Here is a 26672-nt window from a genome sequence, read left to right as displayed (position 1 = left end):
TTCTATGCTATGGAAAGTCCGCACTATAATGACAGGCGTACTAACACCTTCTGCATGCTTCGGCAGCGCATTGATATCTGTGCTCCGTATCAATGCGCTGCCGAAGCATGCAGAAGGTGTTAGTACGCCTGTCATTATAGTGCGAACTTTCCATAGCATAGAAAATCGCCACGTTTCAATTTGTGTAACTGAACTTGTTTCATGTCACTGGTCATATAAACCTATGTAAACAGGAAAAACGCGGAAGAGTTTGGTCGCATCTAACTACAGCCCCAAAAAATACCATTGGCCATGCTGAGCCTAGCTACATTGCTAACAGGAGTGACAGCGCGTCTGACTGACTGGGAGGTCGCGCAAAGCTCGGAGAGGTACGGAGCAGCTCGTCTCAATTCAGATAAGAGCATATTTCATTATGGAAGTACGGTGGACTGTTCCTTTAAAAGTGAATTCTTAAGATTTTATTTATTTGTTCACAGTAATGGGTTTTTTTTTTTTTTTTTTTTTTTTTGGCCACTGGTATGTAGCTAGCTTTTGCATTTATTAGAAGATCCATGAAAGTCATTTTGAGGATTACTTGAGGCCCAAATGGCTTTCCGTCAATACCGGAACATCTGAAAACGCAATAAAACAGCATTTGAAATGCAGCCACAGTAAAAGAATGCTTCCAATAAAAAAGCCCGTTGAAAAATGTTAAGTACTAACATGGAGAAAAATATAAAAACGCAGCAAGATCTATAAAGAATTGCTGTATAAGCTCATCACGGCATTCTCAGTCGAACTGAATGCTGAGGTGCCTAGATACACACACTGTCACTCATACACATCTTGTTGCTATGGCGAACGTTATTTATTTATTTTTTAAAATCATTTGTGCACATCCTGCCTGCTGCATCTCACTCCGTTTATTCAAGAGCGTTTTAATGACATGCTAATGAGATACACCAGCCGCAAATACACAACGGCCCACTGGGGCTTTAGCACAGATGGAGAAAGGAGAGATGACGAAGCGAGAGCTTCAGGTGGAACAGCGCAGAAGGAAACGCTTCCCCAGATAAATGGAGGGAAAGCTCTTTCCTTCATGGTAAAAGAAGGAGAAAACACCTTCAGCAGCCAGAGCTTCAATTTCCTTTTTTTTTTTTTTTTTTCCAGGCAGGGAGTGACATTGACTGCTGCATTAAGGATGTTAATCCAAGTCTGACACAGTGGCTTTTAGTTTTATCCTGAAAGGTTCTCTAGTGGCTGATATGTAATTAAATCCACCGTTACATGCTTGTACTCTAAGCTGATTAAAATGATGCCAGCTGTGCATAACTGAATTATACGCTGTGTTAAACTTGAGAAACACTATTGCTTTTTTTTTCCTAATGGTTTCATCTGATATATTTATTGCTTTTAAAAGCAAAAGAGCATCTAGGTCGGACTAATTTCAGGAAATAGTAGCTGCCTTGGTACAGCTGAGCGGTGTAAAAGGTTTCTAAATTTAGCTTGTGTGCAAAATGAAGGTAAAATTATTATTATTATTATTATGTACGTGGCAGTGTCCAGACCTCTGTATACCTCTTCAGTGTTACATATTTTACGAGGCTATGAGTAAATACTGATGTATGTCAGACTTGTTCAGTAATGTGAGGAAGATGCTGTAAAAGAATGAGAGAAAAAAAACCCAAACAAACCCAGTGGTATTTGGAGAACAGCACACAACTTGTATGTTGCAATCACTTTCTCCAAAACTCTTAAGATATTTTTGGAAATTTGGGAATTGGATTTCAGTTTGAGACAAACAACTTCATCACAAGACATCAGGGCTGGGTTCCAGAACGTTTATTTATTTTTTTTAAGCAGAAAGCCGTCTCCCTCTGCTGGCAGAAAAACTGAATCGTTGGCTTGAATACAGAGAGACTGCTTGCTGGTCATAGCAGTTTGAAACGCCGTAAAGTGACTTGAAGAGCAGACTATTGGTTAGAAGGTAATGAAATGTACGAACGCTTTGAAGAGATGTATATGGGCATGGAGATTGGCGGATCTGATGAACAAGGCATCCAAGACAGTGCAAGATCAAAAAAAAAAACCCTCTGCATCTCTTGCTAGCCAAATTAAATTGATAACCCAGCATCGAACACTGATAAAATATTTAAGTTATTCCACGAAATCAAGTCGTAAATGAGCTGATAGCCAACAAGGCACGAAGCACTGAGTTGGCTATAAGCCATGTATGATGAAATTGAGTGAAATAACTGTTTGATTATATCCACATTCACTGGATTTTGAGAAACATCCATCCATTATCTGTAACGGCTTATCCTGTGCAGGGTCATGGGCAAGCTGAAACCCGTCCCAGCTGACTATGGGCAAGAGGCGGGGTACACCCTGGACAAGTCGCCAGATCATCGCAGGGCATTTTGAGAAACGGAGCATTTTTATTTTTTGCAAATTTGATGAATAAAAACTTTTATACAAAATCTCATCTCCTCTCATGCTATAATAATTCTTGAAAAATAAAAAAGATACATAAATACTTTCATTCCATATTTTGTCGCTTTTTGTATATTTGGGGGGGGGGTTGTTTTCAAGTAGTTTTTATTTCGTCCTCGGTTGGTTCGGCAACACGTTCCGCCATTGTTTTTCTCGACTCTTGGTATAGAGGTTTTCGACTTGACGTCATAGGGTCACGCGATACTGTTTACGCCGCCATTTTGGAGGTACAAAGCCACGCTTATCAGCAAACAACGCTTGTAATATCCATCTTCTTCATCGCTTACTTTTATCGTAGAATGCCTGATACGTGTTGTACAGTTAGCTGCCACAACAGAAGAGGGGATAAACCTGGATTAACGTTCCATAGGTTCCCGGCCGATCGATAGCGTCGCGAAAAGTGGATCGCGGCGATCAGGCGAGAGAATTGGCAGCCCACCGAACACGCGTTTGTGTGGCGAACATTTTGTCTCGGGTAACTTTTCCAAAAGTTTAAAGATATCGTATGCGAGATAAATGACAAATTATACATGTAGCCTAGCACCTAGCCTACACGTAAGCCCTGTTAGGCGGTGTTCAGGCTACCTGGCACCTAGCCCCACTAATCAGGCTACGATGGTTTTATATACGTGAGACGGGGACCGCTGGGCCTCATCAATGGGGCTACCTGGCACCGGGCTTCTTACTAGTGTTTGGGCGGCTTACGTGTAGTCTAGGTTTAACATACACGGTGCCCTCAGGCGAGGCAGAGCCATGTTGTTGGGTGGGTTGTACTTTTTAGATGTGAATATGCAATGGACAAAACTAGAATTCGATACTAGACATTAATTATTATGCGTTTTTCTATATGGTTAATGTAACACTCTGTCTCTCTCTCAACCTGGACACTATTTTTCTAACTGCAATGAATTTACTTTTATTTGGTATCACGTTGAAGTAGACTGTTATGGAATTTTTTGGCCACAAAATGTTGTTGGAAATCTTTGCATATGTTGTCATGGCAACCATTCAAACAATGCATGCTGTGAAAAGGGAAAATACATATTTTTTGACAAATCTCTGACATGTTGGGCTAGCGGGAGTCGCCATTGTTGTGACCGCCAAAATGGCGCCATCTACTTGTCGACATGGCAACGGTCACGTGGGTCGAAAACCTCTATATGAACTGATAGCCTAGTAGTGGAGTAGCCAATCAGAGCGTGCGATTGCTTGTATCCAGTGAACGTGGATAGAATAAATAGTTATCCATGACATTTTACTTAAGTCCACTAGAGCTTGTGTAAATTGATTTTTTTTTTCTTGAGTCAGTGCCTCCTGCCAGTAAAAATGATCTCTTAATTAGTATAATTAGTAACAATTATTTTATTTCATATCATTTCTTCAGGATCGCCAGTTGAAGATCAAAGAGCTGGTGTTGTCCTGCCATGAACGGGCAGTCCGGAACTGCCCCTGGACCATGGGCTTGTGGAAAAGCTACCTGTTGGCTCTGGAGAGACACTGTGCAGAGCATCATATAGTCTCTGGTATTGGATACAAAAGGCAGAAAGCAATACTAGACAGACAGGTGACAAATTAAAGGGGAAAAGTAAGGACCTGGGCCATCGTGAGCCACCAGAAGATGCACTTGATTGATTTTGATGATGGTGGTGGAGAGCGTCACTCCAAAATCTACCCCTAGATGTTACATTCTTGTTTAGAGCTGGTCAGCGTGAAGACCAGAGCAAAAGATTTACTTCATTTTCATCAAACCGTTCAGGTAGAGCTCATGGCCTGTGGGTGTGGGCGGGGTCATCCTGGAAGAGGCCACTCCCATCAGCATAGAAACATTTCAAATGTTCAAGATCAGTCAGAAGAACTTTGTACTGAGAAGACAAGTGGAGCCAAAAAAAAAAAAAATTTTTTTCCCTTGTAATCTGTCACCTGTCTGTATCTGATGAAATATTAAAGCGGTAGTGATGTTTCCATCTACGCCAGTTTAATGTGAACTGTCCTGGATTTCCACGTCCTAATTTTTAAAATCTGTTTTTCTGTAGACGTGTTCGAAAAGGCTCTGAATGCTGGCTTCATCCAGGCCACTGATTACGTGGAGATCTGGCAGTCGTACCTGGATTACCTGAGGAGACGTGTCGATTTTAGCAAAGGTGAAAGAACCTTTTTTGCACTGTATTAATGATTTCTTCTTCAGCCCTAATGTAGACTGACCAAAGGGGTGTTCACACGGCAACTTTTACTCCGGTGTAGCACCGGGGCTGCCCCGGTAGAGCGTTCACACGGTACAAAGTTATACCGGTGTAGCCCCGGAAAGCTGCTTAAACCGGTGCAAATCTAACCCTGCTCGGGAGGTGGTTTAAGAAATTTACTCCGGAGTAAATGCTAGTTTGCGGGGCAGCACCGATTATAAAATGGGCCGTCTGAACACTACAGGGGTAGACTCGCTACACGTGAGGAGAGTTGATTACATACGGGCATTGCATAATTTGCATCCTGGTATTTTGCGTTTCCAAAATGACGAATATCAACAACAACAACAGAACTGCGTGTTTTCCAGTGTTGCCAGATTGGGCGGTTTTAAGTGCATTTTGGCGGATTTGAACATATTTTGGGCTGGAAAACATCAGCAGTATCTGGCAACACTGGTGTCCTCATCCACGTTGTTTTCCCGTTGCTTGGTGATGCCATGACAACCGGGAAAAGGAAGTACATTTTCACGCATGCGCATATTTCATTTCCGCATTATTACTATCGTATAGCACGGTCGCAAAAACTGCCGTGTGAACGCAAGTGGGGCTGCACCGGTGCTAACACGCTTCTCTCTAGTAAGCAGGTTTGTGACGTGTGAACGCTCCACAAAATTTACACTGGTGTAAGATATATCGCAACAAAATACATCGGTGCAGCATCGATGCAAATATGTGCCGTGCGAACACCCCTCAAGACACGTTCGGTCTCTAATGGTAATGTAGCAAACGAGTAATGGAAGTCTGTCTCGCACAAAATCCTTTTCTGTAAATCTCTTCTTCAGCTCGTCCTTCAGTGGTGTCACGTAGACTAATATAATTTCTTTTCCCCCCTTTGTAGCATTTTGCTATCCTGTTACCTTCCTTTCTGCGTTTTCATAAAATCGTAAATAGCAAATATATTGTAGTAAATAATTCATAATCCATTATCCTCACTAAAGCAGCAGCAGCAGCAATCTGAACTCTTAATGACCAAGAGGAAAAAAATGGCTCGAGGAGGGGGCTGTCACCAGAGGGCAGTAACAGTGCTTGGCTGATTTGCATAATGTAACGAGTTGTAGTACTTGGTGCCATTACACACATCATCCTGAGCGCAACCAGAGGCAGAACTACAAATGAGTTTTCCCCCCCATTATTTTACAGTTTGGACAGATGTAATGTAATATCCTGAAGTTATTTATTGGGCGGCACAGTGGTGTAGTGGTTAGCACAGCAAGAAGGTTCTGGGTTCGAGCCCAGCGGCCGACAGGGGCGTTTCTGTGTGGAGTTTGCATGTTCTCCTCGTGTCTGCGTGGGTTTCCTTCCCCACGGTTCTGGGGGAGGACATGTGGTTAGGTTAACATGAGGCAACCTTAGGCTGAAGTGCCCTTGAGCAAATGTGACAAATAAAGGCTCCTCTTCTTTATTAATAAACTTTTGGAGTGAAATTACTCTAAAAGTGGAGTTGTAGCAGAAAGCTAGATTATATGCAGATTTACTCATATTTCCACTTTGAATGTAATTTTATAGATATGCATCATCTCTGCTGTTTTACAGTGCCAGATGAAGTATATGAAATTTAGGCAAATAAGTGTTTACGGATAAACATTAGGGTGAGCTAGACTTCCATTAGTTAGATTTTATAATCTCATAGCTCAAGGGTAGAAATATGGCCCTTTTCCACTACCCTTTCTCAGCTCACTTCAGCCCGACACGGCTCGCGTTTTGACTACCTCAGAACAGCACGACTCAGCTCGCTTCAGCCCTGCTTAGCACCCAAAACTCGCACGGTTTTGGAGTGGGGCTGAAGCAAGCCAAAGCGAGCCGAGTGAGGCTAGGGGCGTGAGCAGACACTCCCCTGTGCACTGATTGGTGAGGAGGAGTGTCCTCACATGCCCCCACACGCATGCGAGCACGCTGGGATCTGTAAACACCGCAAACCCGGAAGAAGAATAATTACGAATTACGAGAATTTCTGAAGCCTTATGCGCCTCGCCTCATCTATACGCTCTTGCCAGTATCTGTTGGCGTTGTCGGTGACAACAAGCCACAGCACCAAGACCAGCAACACTAACGACTCCATGTCCTCCATGTTTATTGTTTACTATCCGGGTTGTGAGACTACCGCTTAAAAGCTCACTGATGTCACTGTTTGCGCCGCTTAACGACATCACGTGACGTCCACCCACTTTCGCTAACTCCACCCAATGTGTCCACCCACTTCCAGCCAGCACGGTTCAGCGCAGTTGTAGTCGAAATGCAACTCCAACAGCCCTGCTCAGCTCGACTCAGCCCAACTCAGCACGGCACGGCTCAGCCCAACTCAGCCACGTTGGTAGTGGAAAAGCGGCACTAGAGAAGCAAACCTCAGACACCAAGCCTGTCTTGGTTCGTTGACTACAATTAGGGCAAATGAACCTTGATATTTAAGACATTCTTTATTTTTTATTTTTTTTGAAGATTGTACTAGGAATATAAAAGTTTACCCAATTCATGATAATGGGTTCACAATTTGATTTTCCCGTGATATTTAAAAACAACTTATTACTAAAGAAATGCAACATTTTATTTTCCTGTCTTTTTGTCAATTCTATTCCTTTTATTAAATAAAAGGACTGCTTTTGTTTCATTTTCTTAATAACCAACAATAAGTGCTTACCCACATTTATAAAGGTTGGACTAAAATATAATAGCCAATTAACAAAAAAGTTTTTTATTAAAAAAAAAGAAAAGTTAATAACAAATAGGCTCGATGGCCTTTCGATTTCACAAAACCTGTGAAATTTAGTTCCCTCTGAAATTTCGTCATTGTGATGTATGTTTATTTCTGTAATATCTCACAAAATATCAGGCCATTCTGTGGCTGGGAAGTTATTTAATTTGAGGGGATTAAAGCAAATAATGTGCATGAAATCGCTCGCTTTGTGCAGTCAAGCAGACAGAGGAAGTCCGTATGCGCAGGTTTACCTTCTTTTGGGTTTTACGGCAGCTGGCATCCACAGTGTTGCATTACTGCCATCTACAGGTTTCCCTTTGAGCGTGCACTGACAGTTCCATCATTCTGTCGCTAAATGAACAGCTGATCACACCGAGGTGCTCGCTGACCGCCGAGATTTATTAGTTTGGTCCTGCGTTTCCTTTCCTTTGTATATAACATAACGTCTTTTCTTCTCACTTTCCGTTACTGTAGTCGGTCTTTCATGTTTCATTCGCACACTCGCGTCCTCCATTTTTCTCTCCTGTTTCATATTTGTATCCCACAGTGCCTTGCGCGAATGGGGAAAGCCCAACACGTGATGCATGACGTAGGATCTTGAATTGGGTCACGGTGAAGCAGGAAAAAATAGCGGAAAATTTAGGGTCACATGGAGATAAATTCATTAATTGTGTTCTATTTAAAAAAAAAAATCTAATAAAATTGGAAGATTTGAATTCAGTAGCTTTCAGTCCACTAAACAAAAATAATTGCGTGTCGGGAAATTCTTTTTATGGCCTACAGTTAAAATCTGAAAGGCGATCTACCTTTAATAAACTTTTATGAACAGTTGTACTATCTCCATTTGCTGTGTTACTTCCACTTAGGGTGAAGTCATGTGCATTCCCGCTATTGTACGTTACCTAAACAAGGCAGTTACCTCTAGGAAAAACTAAGATTACACAGCCTGATGTTTATGATTCGTTTTTTATTTCATCCGTTCGAATAGTCACAAATTTGTATCAGGATTTATCATTGCTCGATATATCATTCCATGCCTAGAGTGTACTGTACACGTCAGTAATTTATCGATTGGTAATTGATTACAGAGGGGAGCAGAGAGCTAGAGGAGCTGCGGGCAGCTTTCACACGCGCTCTCGACTACCTGAAGCAAGACGTGGAGGAACGTAAGTGGTGTACTCCGTGCTAATCCAGAAGTAATTGTCTTTCTGATTTAGAGCAAATTCAAAATCTTTCGTATAATCCGCAAAGTTTTAATGGATAAAATGGATATCGTTATGACAAACCAAATGAGTTTGTATTTATTGAAAGGTTACCATATCATCTCTTAATCACATAAATCGACTCCTGCTTGGTATCAGTGCTGCTCATCATATGTTTTTGCCACAACTGTGGGCATCTGGTTACAGGGTTTACCGAGAGTGGTGATCTGTCCTGTACAATAATGCAAATCTGGGCCAGGATAGAGGTGAGCGCAAATCACACACCTACCATTCTAACATCCTCTTAAAACTGTATTGACATGTGTTTTTGAACTTTTGGTCGAATAGCCCTAGAATAAAAACCAGTAGTACACTGGAAGAGTAGTTTTACGCACATAATGATGCAGCTAAAATGTTTTTCACTGGGAATATTCTTGTTTATATTTTATCATCGATACACACATGTTCCTGTAAGTCTTACGGCTCGAGCACATCTGAGACAACTTTGGTTGAACCAGTCTGTAATTTGACCGCCAGCCGTTTTTTCTAATTTACTGTTTGTTCTCATCAACAGGCTTTGCACTGTAAGAATATGCAGAAAGCACGAGAACTGTGGGATAACATCATGACAAAAGGGAACGCTAAGTACGCCAACATGTGGCTCGAGTACTACAATCTGGAGAGGTCAGTATCAGAATGATGCATTAGTTCTACACGCACCATTACTCATCATGTGAGCCGCAGACAATAAAAGCAGAAGTACACAGCTCTGCCATAAGCTTTCATTTTGCCCTGTTATTACTTTCGATGAAGTTTTGTAATTGAAGTGTTTCGTTTGTGGATTGATGTCTCTGGTGATCCAAGTGACGATAATATTAAAGTCGTATCTGTTCTCAGGTCGTATGGAGATGCTGCACATTGTAGGAAAGCTCTTCACCGAGCGGTGCAGTGCACATCGGATTATCCAGAGCATGTGTGTGAAGTTCTTCTCACCTTTGAGAGGGTTGAGGGTAAGTGCTGCAGCTTTTTCAAAGCTATTTTGACCAGACACGGATTAAAAGCCTCGACTGGGATTTTATTATACTGGAAGAAACATACACTACCGTTCAGAAGTTTGGGGTCACTTTGAAATGTCCTTATTTTCGAAAGAAAAGCACTGTTCTTTTCAGTGAAGATCACTTTAAACTAATCAGAAATACACTATACATTGCTAATGTGGTAAATGACTATTCTAGCCAGGGTTTTTTCTAGAAAAATTTAGTCTGAGGGCGCTCACCATGGCGAGGGAGCGAAGCGGGGGGGGGGGGGGGAGATGGTGCCGGTTGTCTCCCCCTGCCGTGCAAAGCCTTTGAAAAATGCTCCAGTGGGACATTCTGAGGCTATCTGAGAGGGAAATTGTAACAAATTGTCTGTCAACATTGAAAAAGAAAGAAGTAATCATCTTCTGCCCCGGACAGTCTTTGGCTTTCTTCTGCTTCGTGCCGCGGGACGACATCTTTAAATGCCCAAGTGTCAACAAAAACAACTCGCGAACTACTTCTGTCAAAAGCTCCCGCGCCGGTCGGTGAAAGGTCATTCAGTCTCGAGAAATCTCGCTCTACAAGTCAGCCGACCTTGTATGTAACCCATGTCAAATCTCGCGAGAGCAGCCGCGACAAGTAAACAACTAAACAACATGGCGCCTCAGTCTGGAAAACGCCAATTCGGATTGTTTTTGCACCGTCTGGCGGTGTATCTACTATGATTGGAATATTTTTGGAGCAATTATAACGTATTTGATGATCAGACACATTGTCACGTAGTGTTGCTGGGATGTTTTCACGGAGTCGGTAAGGGGGCGCGCGCCGAGAGTAAGAGGGCGCAGCGCCCCTTTTCCCCCGTTTAGACGAAAGCCTGCTAGCTGCAAATGTCTGGTTTTTGGTGCAATATCTCCATAGGTGTATAGAGGCCCATTTCCAGCAACTCTCACTCCAGTGATCGGCTGTGCGATATATCGAATATACTCGATATATCGCCGAAAATTCTGTGTGCGATACATAAAATTATTATATCGTAACTATCGAGTATTTTATGGTCATCTTCCGACTTGCGTTCGTTTCGTGTTTGTTTAAAACATTTCCCGGTGGTTTTCTCCCTGTCCCTCAGGCAGTAACGTGAGAGGCTGCCTAAGGGTAAAGAAAACAATGTCACGCACTCGCCAACCAATCCCGGGCGACATCTCGGTGCTGAAAGGAACTTCCGAGAAGATTTTCTAGTTTCGGTTGTGTTGCCAGATTGGGCGGTTTTAAGTGCGTTTTGGCGGGTTTTGAACATATTTTGGGCTGGAAAACGTCAGCAGTATCTGGCACCACTGCCGGCGGGAAGATTTCCTGGTTCCGGTTTACAGCGCTGACTCAGTTCGTGCAATCGCTGATGTTGCATAGGCTACCGTGTAAGCTCTGGCAATTTCAGCGACAAATTAAAAATGGAAGTGGACGAATTGGTTCCTAAAAGACCTAGTAAGGGGTCAGTCATCTGGCATTTTTTTGGATATCGCGAGGAGGACGTGGAACAGCAAATGGCAGTTTGTAAAGTGTGCAAAAAACCCCTGTCATCACGAAAGGCAGCAGCCGGAATTATACACATCTGAGAGGCAGAGCCAGAAAACATTCAGTTCAAAAGTGTGCAAAGAGAAAAATTATGTTTTGCAGATCTCCCTCAATCAATCTCTCTATTGTGAATGTTCCAGTGGTTCTCAGTAGTCAGGTTAATAGCTTGGAGATCTATTTTTTTTTTTTAAATAATTTAATGAAAGAGCACTTTTCTTATTTAGGCTAAATGTCTCTCAGTGTTGAGCTTGCACTTTATTGGTTTGAGCTCTGAGCAGCTCTGTATTGTGTTGCCCCTTTGTTGCAATTTTTAAGATTGTTTTTGCAGTTTGTGCCACATCTTTGTTGAATAAAAATAGTCTTATTTCAATTCAATTGTGATTAATCACCAACATGAAAATTTAAAATGTGTTGCTGAAAACCACCTGTAAAGTTAACCAAGAATGTTATTTAATCTGCAGGGATTGTACTGAAAAGAGTAAAAGTTAGATTTCATGGGGTCCTTTAGAGGAGATTTAAATATATCGAGATATATATCGTGAAATGGAGAAAAATGTATCGGGATATTCATTTTTTCCCATATCGCACAGCCCTAGTTCTAATGGTACAATGTGTTTGCTCATTGCCTCAGAAGGCTAATGGATGATTAGAAAACCCTTGTACAATCATGTTAGCACAGCTGAAAACAGTTGAGCTCTTTAGAGAAGCTATAAAACTGACCTTCCTTTGAGCAGATTGAGTTTCTGGAGCATCACATTTGTGGGGTCAATTAAATGCTCAAAATGGCCAGAAAAATGTCTTAACTATATTTTCTATTCATTTTACAACTTATGGTGGTAAATAAAAGTGTGACTTTTCATGGAAAACACAAAATTGTCTGGGTGACCCCAAACTTTTGAACGGTAGTGTACATTTAGAAAATTACTGTCCTCTCCTTGTTGTCTGTGTTTCTTTCTTTTTTTTTTCCTTCTCTTGCTCTTTCTTGCCTTGGTTTCTCCTCTTATTTCTTCACTTTTTTCCTTTTTTTTTACGTATTGTTGTTGTTGTTAAAGTTTATGATACACCCGCGCCGAAGGAGGGGAGTATACTGGTTTACCTCTTTCCATCCGTCCGAAACACACTTTTTCTCAGCAACCACAAATCATAGCCACTTGGTACCAAACTTCAGCTTGGGGTTCTATACCGTGTAGACCGTTTTCAGGTCTGTCGCACATCGACTTCCTGTTTACCAGCTGAATGTATTTATGAAACGTATAGCATGGATTTACAAAATTTTGTAACATTTTTTCTCAGCAATTACAAATCACAACTGCTTGATATTTGGTACCAAGATTCAGTTTGGGGTTCTATACCGTGTAGACCGTTTTCAGGTCTGTCGCACATCGACTTCCTGTTCACCGACTGAATGTATTTACAAAACATATAGCATAATTCTCTCATTATTAACATAAATCCCTCACAGGTGAAGCTCCGTAACACCTTCATCCACACAATATTATTCCCGTTAAGCTAGTTTGGAAGGTTTATAAAACTAACCTGTGGTAGAAATATTTCCCGCATGTGGAAAAATACTTTGCAGCTGTAATCAAGCAGAATGAAGTGACCTCTGGACTCCTGTTGGTAAATAAAATGCCTCCGAGCCTGGACAAGATTTGTTTCAGTGATTTTAATTTGCATAACTTTTAATGAATCCTCTGCAGCTAAACAGAGACAAATCCTCAATTCATATAATTATGTACATCCTAAAATATATAGCATTTTATCAGCACTATAGGTGGAACATCAAACGCACAACCTTTTACAGGTGATTACAGGTTTTCTACAAACTCTGAATTTCAAAGACAATTGCAGAAAGCGTGACGTTCATACCATGAAAGGGATTGGCGTTATGGATGTGACCCGTCTGAACCAGTCCTCCACAAAATACATAAAACTCATGCTTGAATAGTGAATTTTAACATGGGGGATGAACTAGTAATTATGGACAAATGAGCAATGAAATGTGAATTTGTTTTTTAAATTTAATTGTATTTTTATTTATATGTACGGTACGAATTTAAGGTGTTTTAATATATTCAATCTGAAGCTTAAATTTGCCTTAAACACTGTAGTATTATGGACCTTCATTTTGCACTTAAAAAGGGTATTGGTTTAGATGTGGTTTAGGTACCAGCGCCATTTAAAAAGTATTGTTTCAGCACTGGTATGGGGGGGGCAGGACCCAAATAATACCCAGCCCTATAGAGGGCTGCCGCGTGACGTCACCGTACCGCGTGATTTTGTTAGGGCGCCATATTGGAAGACCAAGTACGTACATACATACATACAATACAAAACAAACTACGAGCGAGAGTGAAGTGATATTACAGCTGTTGTGAAGTGACATGATGGCTGATAATTCGGGTTATGCGAGTACATTACCAGCTGCAGAAAGGGCACAGTATGTGGAGAAACTGGCTGTGATAGATGGGTTTGACCCATATGATAAGACTCGGGGCAAGGGAGAATGGAAACATAAGGATCTTTGAATTATTTGGACATGGGGAAAAACTATATTTAAAATCCAAAGAGGCATGGAGGGAGGAAAATTAAAACAAAAGAAAGAAATGAAATATATAACATAAATGTGATAAAATTAAGGATGTTTTTATTCAGTAAACGTTTAAAAAATGTTCTACAACACTCTAGCCTAGTGACTTACCAGTAACAAAATGGTCGGAACATATTCTGTACTGCTGTAGACTTGAAATATTCAGATCCGCTCTGCATAAAGCAGCTAAATCCTCTCTCTGTCTCCTGGCAGAAAGCTCCTTGGTTTGCTCCCCTTGTGTCTCAATCACAGCTGGTATTCTGAAGAAAGACTTCTTTTCACCTTTCCCATCAGCTTTGTTAGAACCCTAACACAGCACAAAAGTTTACCATTGTAGATTTTTGATGAATCAAGTGCCTCGTAGGTTCACATACCGCGCACTGCCGTTATTTCCCCCTAATCACGAGTTTGTTGGTCTTCCAATATGGCGCAGGGTTTGTTTACTTCCGGTTTCGGGTGACGTCAGTGCAAGGGGTCTATTCACAAGATATGAAGCGTCTTTAATTGAAGAAAGGTAACTGATTTATTTTGGAAAGTAAGGAAATCTTTGGTGTACATTTATGGGTTGTTTTACAATCAGGGTACGCAAGCTAAAAATCACATTTAACACTTATTATCTTCAATATCAAAAGTCTTAACTAAATAAACTTGGTTGTTTATTGTAGCCCTGTGATAGCTCTATTTACCATGCAAAAAAAATTTGGTGATAACGTTATTTTTGGTGAATGTATATGTCATATTTAGCAAAATTACTCATGTAATTTAGAAAAAGTGCTTTTTTTGACCACAGGTAGCTCCAAAAGGGATGCACTTACATCATTCTTTATACCATAAAACAAATATTTGGTTCCATATCATTGGAAACATAGTTAAGTTTTCATGTTGAATGCCAGTAAGTTTTCAGACTATTTTGATCAAATTAGTATGTAATTGTGTAAAAAAAAAAAAAAAAGTCCTCTCCGAGACAGCTAATTTTTCAATATAAAATAACATATCTAAAATGATTATTTTCATCCTAAAATGTGGTCAAGATATTGGGACATAAATATTAGAGACAACTAACACAAAGCTTACAGCCTTATATTTAAAAGCACTATGGAAGTAGTGGATTCTGAATTGTCAAAAAAAAAAATGTCCTCTCCGAGAATCACTTCATTTGTTTCTCCCAGCCCTGCTTAAAGCTACACTTAATCTTCTTTATCTTATAGCAGATTACGCAAAACTCAGGGCTTTCCACAAGCGCCGGCTGCCGGCCATACAGCCGACTACACAATTAAGTCCAGCTGGCTACTTTAATGACTATTGTTTTCATAGCCCACAGGCTCTAAATATTAATTTTCGATTGTAATAAAATTAAATGTTTATCTAACGGACTGACAATAATGTCAAACTGAACCGCACTCATTTAAGTTGTGATTCGCGCTGTTTGTACCGATAATAACCACAAATTCCCCGCCGACTTCGTTGATCAAGGGAGAGTAACTCATCCGCGGCCCCGACATGCGGTGTGTGTGCGCGCGCACTCGGCGGAGGCAGTAGTGTGTCGGGGCTGTCGGAGGGAACAGAAGCAGAGATAACGCTTATATTGTCTCCGGTAAACCTGTCTTCTCTCGTTCAATTACGTGCTGGCATGAAAAGACACCGTTGGTTGTAAATGAAACCAAACTGAGTCGTTGGAGTGTATTTTCATACACAAATGGAGAAATGTTCTCTGAGTGTGTAATTGTGTAGCCACCACTGCAGACCGTTGTCGTTGTTAATTCATAGCATGCTCAGCTGTGTGAATGTGTCATGCACCGAAAATAAGAGATTTGCAAGCCAGGAACGCCTCATGATGCAATATGTGAGCTTGTATAGCCTATTACTGATTATTTTCGGTGCGCAAATCACAGTTTTCATTGGTGCATTAGTGTCTGGCATACACTAATGAATAAAAAAGATGCAATATGTTGTAATAATAATAATGATAATAGAGCAAATGTCTGAGAAATTAATATAGCTTGTCTATTATGCAGGTATACTTAGGCTAATAATAATATGAACGGTTTTTGAATAATGCTCTCCTGCAATAAATACATGGTCCGTGGAAAATGCATTTAATCCTGGGAACTGCGTGCACAGGAGTTTGTGTTTACTCCCCCCCCCGGCTGGCTACTTATTTGTCATGGCTGGCTAGTATGAGCCTTAGTGGAAAGCCCTGAAAACTACCATACACGTCAAAAAATTACCTGAAATCTGTTCTTTAACTTGTCCTTCACTTAAAAACTGGTACAAGAACCAATTTGAATCAATTTGAATTTTGGACCCCTGTGACACAAACTTTGTACCCTGATTGTAAAACAACCCTTAAGTAACCTGACATTCGGAGGGGATTTGTTCTATTCATGGTTCGATATTTTTCTGTGCACGTACATTGAAGTGTTGACATAGGGGGAGATTAGCATATCAATTAGTAAAAAGGGGAACTTTGATATGCTAATTTTCCCCACATGAGTGGCTAGGGGCCCCTTCCCCTTTTCTTGAAAAGAAAAAAAAAACCTGATGAGTCTAGGTTTAACTTCCAGATCGGATGTCAGAACAAATGTAGTAAAGCAACCAGGATGTTTTTCTTGGGATCATCCCCTTGTTTGCATCTTTCCCTTTCCTGTTTGAACGATGCATTTAACTATTAAGTGTACAGTGGTCAGAGTTTGGTTGGATACAGGGAAAGGTGTCAAATGTAAAAAAAAAAAAAAAAAAACAGCATCGTGAAACAACCGGGAAAGGGTTTATCCCTTGTAATTGTCAATATAACTAATGGGGTATTGGGTATAAATACTCTTCCCATAGATTAAAATCACTATATGGGTGTGCTTGTACTACCTTAAACATGAATAGGCAGTCAAAACAACAGTTGACCTACTTTCCGGACTTAGGATTTTTCAGAAAATATGCAAAAATAGTACCATATACAAATGCTTAGTTTATATTGAAGGAGTTGGATAATCAAAGTTTTTATTGGCTTAAAAGTTTGATAAAAGGTGTCTGTTGATAGGGTTAAAGGTTCATTCTAGTCATCATGTGGCCACATGGCCTGAAGTAGGGCGTACCAAATGGTAATTTTGTCCCGAAGCCATATTTGGGGCCCTCCTGTACCCCCACCAAACCTCCGAGTGCCCTGAAAAACTCTAAGTACACAGTAGAGTTCCCAAATATGATGATAAATCAGTTGAAACCCCATCAACATAAAAACTTTCCAAGATATGGACCCCCAAAATGTCAAAAAAATTGTGTCATTTAAAAAATCCACTTTTAAGGGGTTAATATCTATAAAGTTAGTAAACCTGTGCTATTTTTAGGTGCAGAATCAGATAGACAGGGCCAGAATACATACAACCCCGATTCCAAAAAAGTTGTGACAAAGTACAAATTGTAAATAAAAACGGAATGCAATGATGTGGAAGTTTCAAAATTGCATATTTTATTCAGAATAGAACATAGATGACATATCAAATGTTTAAACTGAGAAAATGTATCATTTAAAGAGAAAAATTAGGTGATTTTAAATTTCATGACAACAACACATCTCAAAAAAGTTGGGACAAGGCCGTGTTTACCACTGTGAGACATCCCCTTTTCTCTTTACAACAGTCTGTAAACGTCTGGGGACTGAGGAGACAAGTTGCTCAAGTTTAGGGATAGGAATGTTAACCCATTCTTGTCTAATATAGGATTCTAGTTGCTCAACTGTCTTGGGTCTTTTTTGTCATATCTTCCGTTTTATGATGCGCCATATGTTTTCTATGGGTGAAAGATCTGGACTGCAGGCTGGCCAGTTCAGTACCCGGACCCTTCTTCTACGCAGCCATGATGCTGTAAGGCAGCTGGGCCATAGAAGGCTCACGCTGCATGCTGCACACTACACGCTACACGCGTGTAAAGAAAAGTGGACAAACGTAGCATGACTTGCTCTGGGCCATAGAACGGCGTTCACGTTGCACGCTGCACACTTCACGCGTGAAGCGTGAAATGAACATGCACACTTTTTTTTCTAGGCATGAAGATGGAAATTCCAGTCAATGCATGCGGTCACCGCCGCGCCAGCCAATCAGAACGGGTCTAGGGAGATAACTCTATGCTTTCAGGGGAAAACTTCAGAAAAAATATAATTGAATGGTATAATTGAAAAATAGTTCTTCATCGGGATTGTCAAGCAGATTATAGAATGTTCGGTGAAATTCACCACGGGTTTCTCTCAGAAGGAAGTGTTCTCGGCTCCAAATTCTGTTCCTTTTTCTCTTCCTCTGTCTCAGTAAAAGCAGAATGAGGCAATCGTCGTCATCCGAAGAGTCCATATTGCTGGTTACTCGGTCAAAGTAGAACAGACGCAACACGTGAACATCCAAGCATGAAGTTTAATGGCCCAGGGTCCGGTTCTTCACGTGAACGTGTAGCGTGCAGCATGCAGCGTGCAGCGTGAACCTTCTATGGCCCAGCAGCCTAATTGATGCAGTATGTGGTTTGGCATTGTCATGTTGGAAAATGCAAGGTCTTCCCTGAAAGAGACGTCGTCTGGATTGGAGCAAATGTTGCTCTAGAACCTGGATATACCTTTCAGCATTGATGGTGTCTTTCCAGATGTGTAAGCTGCCCATGCCACACGCACTAATGCAACCCCATACCATCAGAGATGCAGGCTTCTGATGGTATGGGGCATGTTTAGATACGGCTTCTTCTTTGAACTAGAGTTTTAGCTGGCAACGGCGGATGGCACGGTGAATTGTGTTCACAGATAATGTTCTCTGGAAATATTCCTGAGCCCATTTTGTGATTTCCAATACAGAAGCATGCCTGTATGTGATGCAGTGCCGTCTAAGGGCCCGAAGATCATGGGCACCCAGTATGGTTTTCTGGCCTTGACCCTTACGCACAGAGATTCTTCCAGATTCTCTGAATCTTTTGATGATATTATGCACTGTAGATGATGATATGTTCAAACTCTTTGCAATTTTACACTGTCGAACTCCTTTCTGATATTGCTCCACTATTTGTCGGCGCAGAATTAGGGGGATTGGTGATCCTCTTCCCATCTTTACTTCTGAGAGCTGCTGCCACTCCAAGATGCTCTTTTTATACCCAGTCATGTTAATGACCTATTGCCAATTGACCTAATGAGTTGCAATTTGGTCCTCCAGCTGTTCCTTTTTTGTACCTTTAACTTTTCCAGCCTCTTATTGCCCCTGTCCCAACTTTTTTGAGATGTGTTGCTGTCATGAAATTTCAAATGAGCCAATATTTGGCATGAAATTTCAAAATGTCTCACTTTCGACATTTGATATGTTGTCAATGTTCTATTGTGAATACAATATCAGTTTTTGAGATTTGTAAATTATTGCATTCCATTTTTATTTATAATTTGTACTTTGTCCCAACTTTTTTGGAATCGGGGTTGTAGATATAGCAATTTACAGGTCTATATTCCCCTTAGAACAAAAAATATGGGCCTCCAAAAATGCTTGCAAATTAAGTGCGCAATTCCCGGACCCCAAAAGTGGGCGTGGCACCCAAACTTTGAAGGGCCATAACTCAAAAAACATTCGAGCTAGGAAGCTAAAATTTTGGATTCTTTCATTTGACATCATAAGGCACTAAGAAAATAAAAATAAGGCAAATTGAAGAGGTGTCACTGGGGAGGTTTGGGGCATTTGTGTGAATTGACATGGAATGACCCTACTCTTAGCTCTTCTCATTTATGCTTTTCTTGTCTATTCTCTTTTTCTTTCCTTGACTCTTCTTGTTTCGTGTGTTCTCTTAAAATTTCAGTTTTCTTGTACTTATTTCTTTTCCTCATTTGTTCCTTCTTTTACATCTCTCACTTTTTTTTCCCCCTGTGCGGTTTTCTGCCTTTCTCGAACTGCTTAAAGGTCATAGGCAATGGTCGGAGGTGAAATGTAGAATATCAACTTTATTGTCTAGAAGAACAACCCAAAAAGCGAATTCTGTCTTCCTATATTCAATCTTGCACTGGTTTGACTGTGCAGCCTCGGAATCAGACAGTGACTCGGCTGACTCTGATCGCGGTGACCCCGGACCTCAACAAGACTCGTGCCCAAACGATTTATCCTGGTAGTTATGATAAATTCCTACTTTCGTCATAATGCTAAATAAGAGCCCTTTTGAAGAATAATTAAACCGCCCTCCCTAGTGGGTATAGGTAACGATTACTTGACAGTGCGCCAGTAGGCCACATTAGCCTGCCATCCGCGGCATTATACTATTTATAGCCGACTCTAAGCGAGGAAATATCTCTTTGTCTCATTTCCACAGTGATTGTACAGGATCCCTCAGGATTCTTGACTTGTCAATTGCAAGCAAAAGTAAAAATGTTTACCTTCAATCTTCTCCTTTTTGCTTGAGCGTTGCTGGTCTGGTTCTTCTTTGACTGCTTGATTTTGTTTCACGCGCACAATCCACTCTCTCCACCTCTTCTCCTCTTTCGGAAAAAGCCAACCCTCTGGCTTCATGTGCACGATCCACTCTCTCCGCCTCTTCTCCTCTTCCGGAAAAAGCCAATCCACTCTCTCCTCCTCTTCTCTCCTCTCTTGGTAAAAGGTAAAAACTCCTTCCTGAACTGATCCTGTTACAGTTCACTGCACAACAATAAGGCACGGTTTTTCTTTGTAAATTCCTGAACGCACGTCTGCACTCAAGCCGAACGGCAATGTAAGTAAACAGAAGTGGACTCAACTCAAGCGGTTTGTTTGTCTTGAATGATGTCACGCGCCGAGTGGTCACGAAAATCGCTGAACAGAAATTCGCTGCGATCCGCACTAACTAACTATTACTTATTAACAATACTTCTTGGGACCAGAAGAAAATTACAGAGGGTTTTTTAACATATAAAGTTTCAAATGTGCATAAATTGAAAACAGTTGCCTATGACCTTTAATATATCCATCTGCAGGGTCGCTGGAGGACTGGGATGCTGCTGTACAGAAGACCGAGTCGCGACTGAATCGAGTGAATGAGCAGAGAGCGAAGGTAAGACTGACTCGCCTGTCCTGTTGTGTTGTCCCTATTGAGTTTAGAAAATGATTTATTTGCACATCTCTATGTAAATCACATTCAGACTTCCAGATGTTTATCATAAAATAGCTTCTCCTTGCTCGCGTGTATGACCTTTCACTTATTTATGCAGGTGTGTTTTAGTAGTTTCTGTACAACAAAGTTTAATATGTGCCAAATGTACAGTGCCTTGCAAAAGTATTCATCCCCCTTGGTGTTTGTCCTGTTTTGTCGTATTACAAGCTGGAATTAACCCTAATCATACCGGCATATTTTGCAACCAATTCATACCGGGTGGGGTCGGTTACGACCCCAAGTTATTTTTAGCCAAATATCGTTACATTTTTTATGTGTAGACAACAAAAGCTTCATAAGAGATCAATATTCTTTATTAAACATCTTGTTAGAGATCCACAAATACTATTCTATGTATATCTAGGACACCAATTTGATTCAACCAAACCTATTTGTCTCTTGGACAATCTGAATCACTATTGGCTGGGTGATAAAAAGCTGGAAAGACTGCAGTATATCAGTACATCTTCCTTCTGGTGTGATTCCAGGGGCCTGTCTCAAAATATCCTGGGCTCGCCTTCGTCCCTGCGGTGGCTGGGCCTTATCCCAAACAGTTCCATCTTTACCAATTATGTGGTCTTGGTCCACAGCAGGGTTGTTGGGCTGGGCTTGGCCTTGGGGAATTGCACCATTGTCCTGGCCTCGCCCACGCCCCCTGCCACGACCTCTGCCATGGCCTCTTCCCCTTCTTTGATTTATTTCAGCCTCTCTGTCGTCAGGGCGTTGTTGATTTCCATGGTGTTCAACCTCTGGATCATTATCACTGGCACTCTCAGTGTCACCTCTGTCTGATGCTTCAGATATGTGGTCTGCTTCTTCCTCAGAGTCAGATTCATTTGGTTCACTCTCATCTGTGGTACTGTCCTGCTCTAAGAGTCTTTGAATCTCTTCTCAAGTATCTCACTACTCTTGGTCTGCCTGCCATATTTCAATCTGAAAAGACAAAATTGGGTAAAATACACTGAATAAAAAACAAGTACTATATGGCTAAATAGTGAAAAATGAGTGGGGTCGTTTACGACCCCAATGGTTTTTGGTCCGATAAAAAGCAGGCATCGAGGGCACAAAGAATCCAGATGCGTATCCTGCAAAAAATGTGACAAATTCATGAAATTTCATGAAAAAATAACGCATATTAAATTTTTTTATCCTAAAAAATAGATGTCCGGGGTCGGAAACGACCCCACCCGGTATGATCAAGGCTAAAATGGATTTTTGGTGGGTTAGCACCATTTGATTTACACAACATGCCTACCACTTTAAAGGTGCACTTTAAAAAAAAAAAAAAAATTTTTATTGTGACACAAACAATAATTAAGATGAAAAAACAGAAATCACTCCCTTTCGTAGGAAACCCCTAAATAAGAGTAAATAAGAGCTGGTCCAACCAATTCACTTCATAAGTCACAGAATTAGTTGATTTAAGATCCATCTGTGTACAATAGGGCTGTAACGATACACCCAACTCACGATTCGATTCGTATCGCGATTTTTGACCCACGATTCGATACGCCCACGATTTTTTTTTTAAATGTTTTTTTTAAAAGTAGTAAATTTGACTTATTAACATTTACTTACTTACATTAACTATTTAATAACAAATAATTCAGACCACTGCAGAGAATGAGTAATATGTATGCAAAAATGAACAAATGTATATCCAAAGATTGTTTTATTTCTCAAAATAATACTGTTGAGCCGGAAGCTCTGTTTTTTTCGGTTCTGAAAAAGTCTCGTCTCGTCTCGTCTTCTTCCGCTTATCCAGGACCGGGTCGCGGAGGCAGCAGTCTAAGCATGGAAGCCCAAACTTCCCTTTCCCCAGACACCTCGGCCAGCTCCTCGGGAAGAACACTGAGGCGTTCCCAGGCCAGCCGAGAGACATAGTCCCTCCAGCGTGTCCTGGGTCTTCCCCGGGGCCTCCTCCCGGGGGCACATGCCTGGAACACCTCCCCAGGGAGGCGTCCAGGAGGCATCCAAAAAAGATGCCCGAGCCACCTCAGCTGGTTCCTCTCGATGTGGAGGAGCAGCGGCTCTACTCCAAGCTCCTCCCGAGTGACTGTGCTTCTCACCCTATCTCTAAGGGAGCGCCCAGCCACCCTGCGAAGGAAACTCATTTCAGCCGCTTGTATCCGCGATCTTGTTCTTTCTGTCATTACCCAAAGCTCATGACCATAGGTGAGAGTCGGAACGTAGATCGACCGGTAAATTGAGAGTTTCGCCTTTTGGCTCAGCTCCTTCTTCACCACGATGGACCGGTAAAGCGACCGCATCACTGCGGAGGCTGCACCGATCCGCCTGTCGATCTCACGCTCCATCCTTCCCTCACTCGTGAACAAGATCCCGAGATACTTAAACTCCTCCACTTGAGGCAGGACTTCTCCACCAACCTGGAGAGGGCAAGCCACCCTTTTCCGGTCGAGAACCATGGCCTCGGACTTGGAGGTGCTGATTCTCATCCCAGCCGCTTCACACTCGACTGCAAACCGCCCCAGTGCATGCTGAAGGTCCTGGTTTGAAGAAGCCAACAGGACAACATCATCCGCAAAAAGCAGAGATGAAATCCTGTGGTTCCCAAACAGGATTCCTTCCGGCCCCTGGCTGCGCCTAGAAATTCTGTCCATAAAAATTATGAACAGAACCGGTGACAAAGGGCAGCCCTGCCGGAGTCCAGCATGCACTGGGAACAGGTCTGACTTACTGCCGGCAATGCGAACCAGACTCCTGCTCTGTTCGTACAGGGACCGGACAGCCCTTAGCAAAGAGCCCCGAACCCCATACTCCCGAAGCACCCCCCACAGAATACCACGGGGGACACGGTCGAATGCCTTCTCCAGATCCACAAAGCACATGTGGACTGGTTGGGCAAACTCCCATGAACCCTCGAGCACCCTATGAAGGGTATAGAGCTGGTCCAGTGTTCCGCGACCAGGACGAAAACCGCATTGTTCCTCCTGGATCCGAGGTTCGACTATTGGTCGAATTCTCCTCTCCAGTACCCTGGAGTAAACTTTCCCTGGGAGGCTGAGAAGTGTGATTCCCCTATAATTGGAGCACACTCTCCGGTCCCCTTTCTTAAAAAGAGGGACCACCACCCCAGTCTGCCACTCCAGAGGCACTGTCCCCGACCGCCATGCGATGTTGCAGAGGCGTGTCAACCAAGACAGCCCCACAACATCCAGAGACTTGAGATACTCAGGGCGGATCTCATCCACCCCCGGTGCCTTGCCACCGAGGAGCTTGCAAACCACCTCAGTGACTTCGGCTTGGGTAATGGACGAGTCCACCTCTGAGTCATCAGCCTCAGTCTCCTCAGTGGAAGACATGATGGTGGGATTGAGGAGATCCTCAAAGTATTCCTTCCACCGCCCGACAGTGTCCCCAGTCGAGGTCAACAGCTCCCCACCCGCACTGTAAACAGTGTTGGCAGAGTACTGCTTCCCCCTCCTGAGGCGCCGGACGGTTTGCCAGAATTTCTTCGAGGCCGACCGATAGTCCTTCTCCATGGCCTCCCCGAACTCCTCCCAGTTCCAAGTTTTTGCCTCCGCAACTGCCCGAGCTGCAGCACGCCTGGCCTGCCGATACCCGTCGGCTGCCTCAGGAGTCCCGGAGGTCAACATGGCCCGATAGGACTCCTTCTTCAGCTTGACGGCATCCCTTACTTCCGGTGTCCACCACCGGGTTCGGGGATTGCCGCCACGACAGGCACCGGAGACCTTGCGGCCACAGCTCCGAACAGGTGCATCCACAATGGAGGTAGAGAACATGGTCCACTCAGACTCAATGTCCCCCGCCTCCCTCGGAAGCTGGGAAAAGCTCTCCCGGAGGTGGGAGTTAAAGACCTCCCCAACAGAGTGCTCGGCCAGACGTTCCCAGCAGACCCTCACCATACGTTTGGGCCTGCCAGGTCTGTCCAGCTTCCTCCTCCGCCAGCGGATCCAACTCACCACCAGGTGGTGATCAGTTGACAACTCAGCCCCTCTCTTCACCCGAGTGTCCAAGACATAGGGTCGGAGATCAGATGACACGACTACAAAGTCGATCATCGACCTCCGACCTAAGGTGTCCTGGTGCCACGTGCACTTATGGACACCCCTATGCTCGAACATGGTGTTCGTTATGGACAAACTGTGACTAGCACAGAAGTCCAATAACAAAACACCACTCGGGTTCAGATCGGGGAGGCCGTTCCTCCCAACCACGCCCCTCCAGGTGTCACTGTCATCGCCCACGTGAGCATTGAAGTCCCCCAGTAGCACAATGGAATCCCCAGTCTGAGCACCCCTCAGTACCTCTCCCAGGGACTCCAAGAAGGCCGGATACTCTATACTGCTATTTGGCCCGTAGGCACAAACAACAGCAAGAGCCCTCTCCCCAATCCGAAGGCGCAGAGAGGCGACCCTCTCGTTCACTGGGGTAAACTCCAACACATGGCGGCTGAGCTGGGGAGCTATAAGGAAGCCCACACCAGCCCGCCGCCGCTCACCATGGGCGACTCCAGAGAAGTGGAAAGTCCAGCCCCTCTCGAGGAGCTGGGTTCCAGAGCCCAAGCTGTGCGTGGAGGTGAGCCCGACTATCTCTAGCCGGTACCTCTCAACCTCCCGCACAAGCTCAGGCTCCTTCCCCCCCAGCGAAGTGACATTCCATGTCCCAACAGCCAGCCGCTGTGTCCGGGGATCAGGTCGTCGAGGCCCCTGCCTTCGACTGCCACCCAATCCACACTGCACCAAACCCCTACTGCTACCTCTGTGGGTGGTGAACCCACAGGAGGTCGGGCCCACGTCACCTCTTCGGGCTGAGCCCGGCCGGGCCCCATGGGCAAAGGCCCGGCCACCAAGCGCTCGCATACGAGCCCCAACCCCGGGCCTGGCTCCAGGGTGGGGCCCCGGCTGCGTCCTACCGGGCGACGTCACGGTCCTGGATTTTTTCTCCATAGGGGTTTTGTTTTTCAGAACTGATCTCAGTTCTGAAAAAGTCATTTTTCCAAATCGTGTAAATCCGTTAAGATTTTTTTGGGGGGGCTCTCTCACTGTCTCACTCTCATAGGGCCAATGATTTTCTGTGATCGCGGAAAACAGATGGAAATTACAGAATTTTTATGGTGAAACATTGCTCGCGTGTCAAAATGTAACTGCCACAGAAGGCTTCCGCCCAAGCAGACATGCCTTCAGTGTTGCCAGATATTGCTAACGTTTTCCACCCCAAAATATGTTCAAAACCAGCCAAAAAGCACCTAAACCTGCCCAATCTGGCAACACTGCATGCCTTTCCGGTCAAGTGATTGTGATTGGCTTGTGGCACACCTAGCCAGCCAATGAGCTGCTTGTTTACAGATTCGTTCCCCGCGTCGCAACCAGAATGGCGACCGCTTAAAAGAAATGAATGCTCTGCTAGTGGCGAGTGTGGACGTTGCGTGACTCGCAGAAGATTGTCGCAGGTCGGCGAAAAAACGACTTACTAATAGATATAAAAAAAAAAAAAGTAATTTAAGTAAGTTTAAAATGTAATTTAAATAAAAAGTAAAGTATTCATAAATTGAAGTTTGGAAGCGCCTCTGTTTTTGGGCTGAGGAGAAGTTTGCAAGGGTGTACCGCGATTCTGCCTTCTTGTATCGCGATACGGATCGTGGCTCTGCGTATCTCGATTTCGATACGCATATCGTTACAGCCCTAGTGTACAATCAAAGTGTCACATGATGTCTGTATAAATCAACCTGTTCTGGAAGGACCCTGACTCTGCTACACGACTAATCAAGCAACATGAAAACCAAGG

General features: G+C 43.0%; 1 protein-coding gene across 1 annotated transcript in view; it reads left to right on the top strand.

Moving 5' to 3' along the window:
• Positions 1–26672, top strand: part of sart3 (spliceosome associated factor 3, U4/U6 recycling protein) — a 78424-nt gene that overhangs the window by 35129 nt on the left and 16623 nt on the right. Inside the window, exons 8-14 of the mRNA XM_060906775.1 lie at positions 3857–3995; positions 4506–4613; positions 8493–8570; positions 8814–8872; positions 9181–9290; positions 9504–9616; positions 20728–20804. Of these exons, the coding sequence (XP_060762758.1) occupies positions 3857–3995; positions 4506–4613; positions 8493–8570; positions 8814–8872; positions 9181–9290; positions 9504–9616; positions 20728–20804 (684 nt within the window). The remainder of the gene's footprint in view (positions 1–3856; positions 3996–4505; positions 4614–8492; positions 8571–8813; positions 8873–9180; positions 9291–9503; positions 9617–20727; positions 20805–26672) is intronic.

Source organism: Neoarius graeffei, chromosome 24 (genome assembly GCF_027579695.1).
Source record: "Neoarius graeffei isolate fNeoGra1 chromosome 24, fNeoGra1.pri, whole genome shotgun sequence".
Classification (NCBI taxonomy): domain Eukaryota; kingdom Metazoa; phylum Chordata; class Actinopteri; order Siluriformes; family Ariidae; genus Neoarius; species Neoarius graeffei.
The sequence above is the reverse complement of the archived record's forward strand: the minus strand, read 5'-3'. Positions and strand labels throughout refer to the sequence as shown.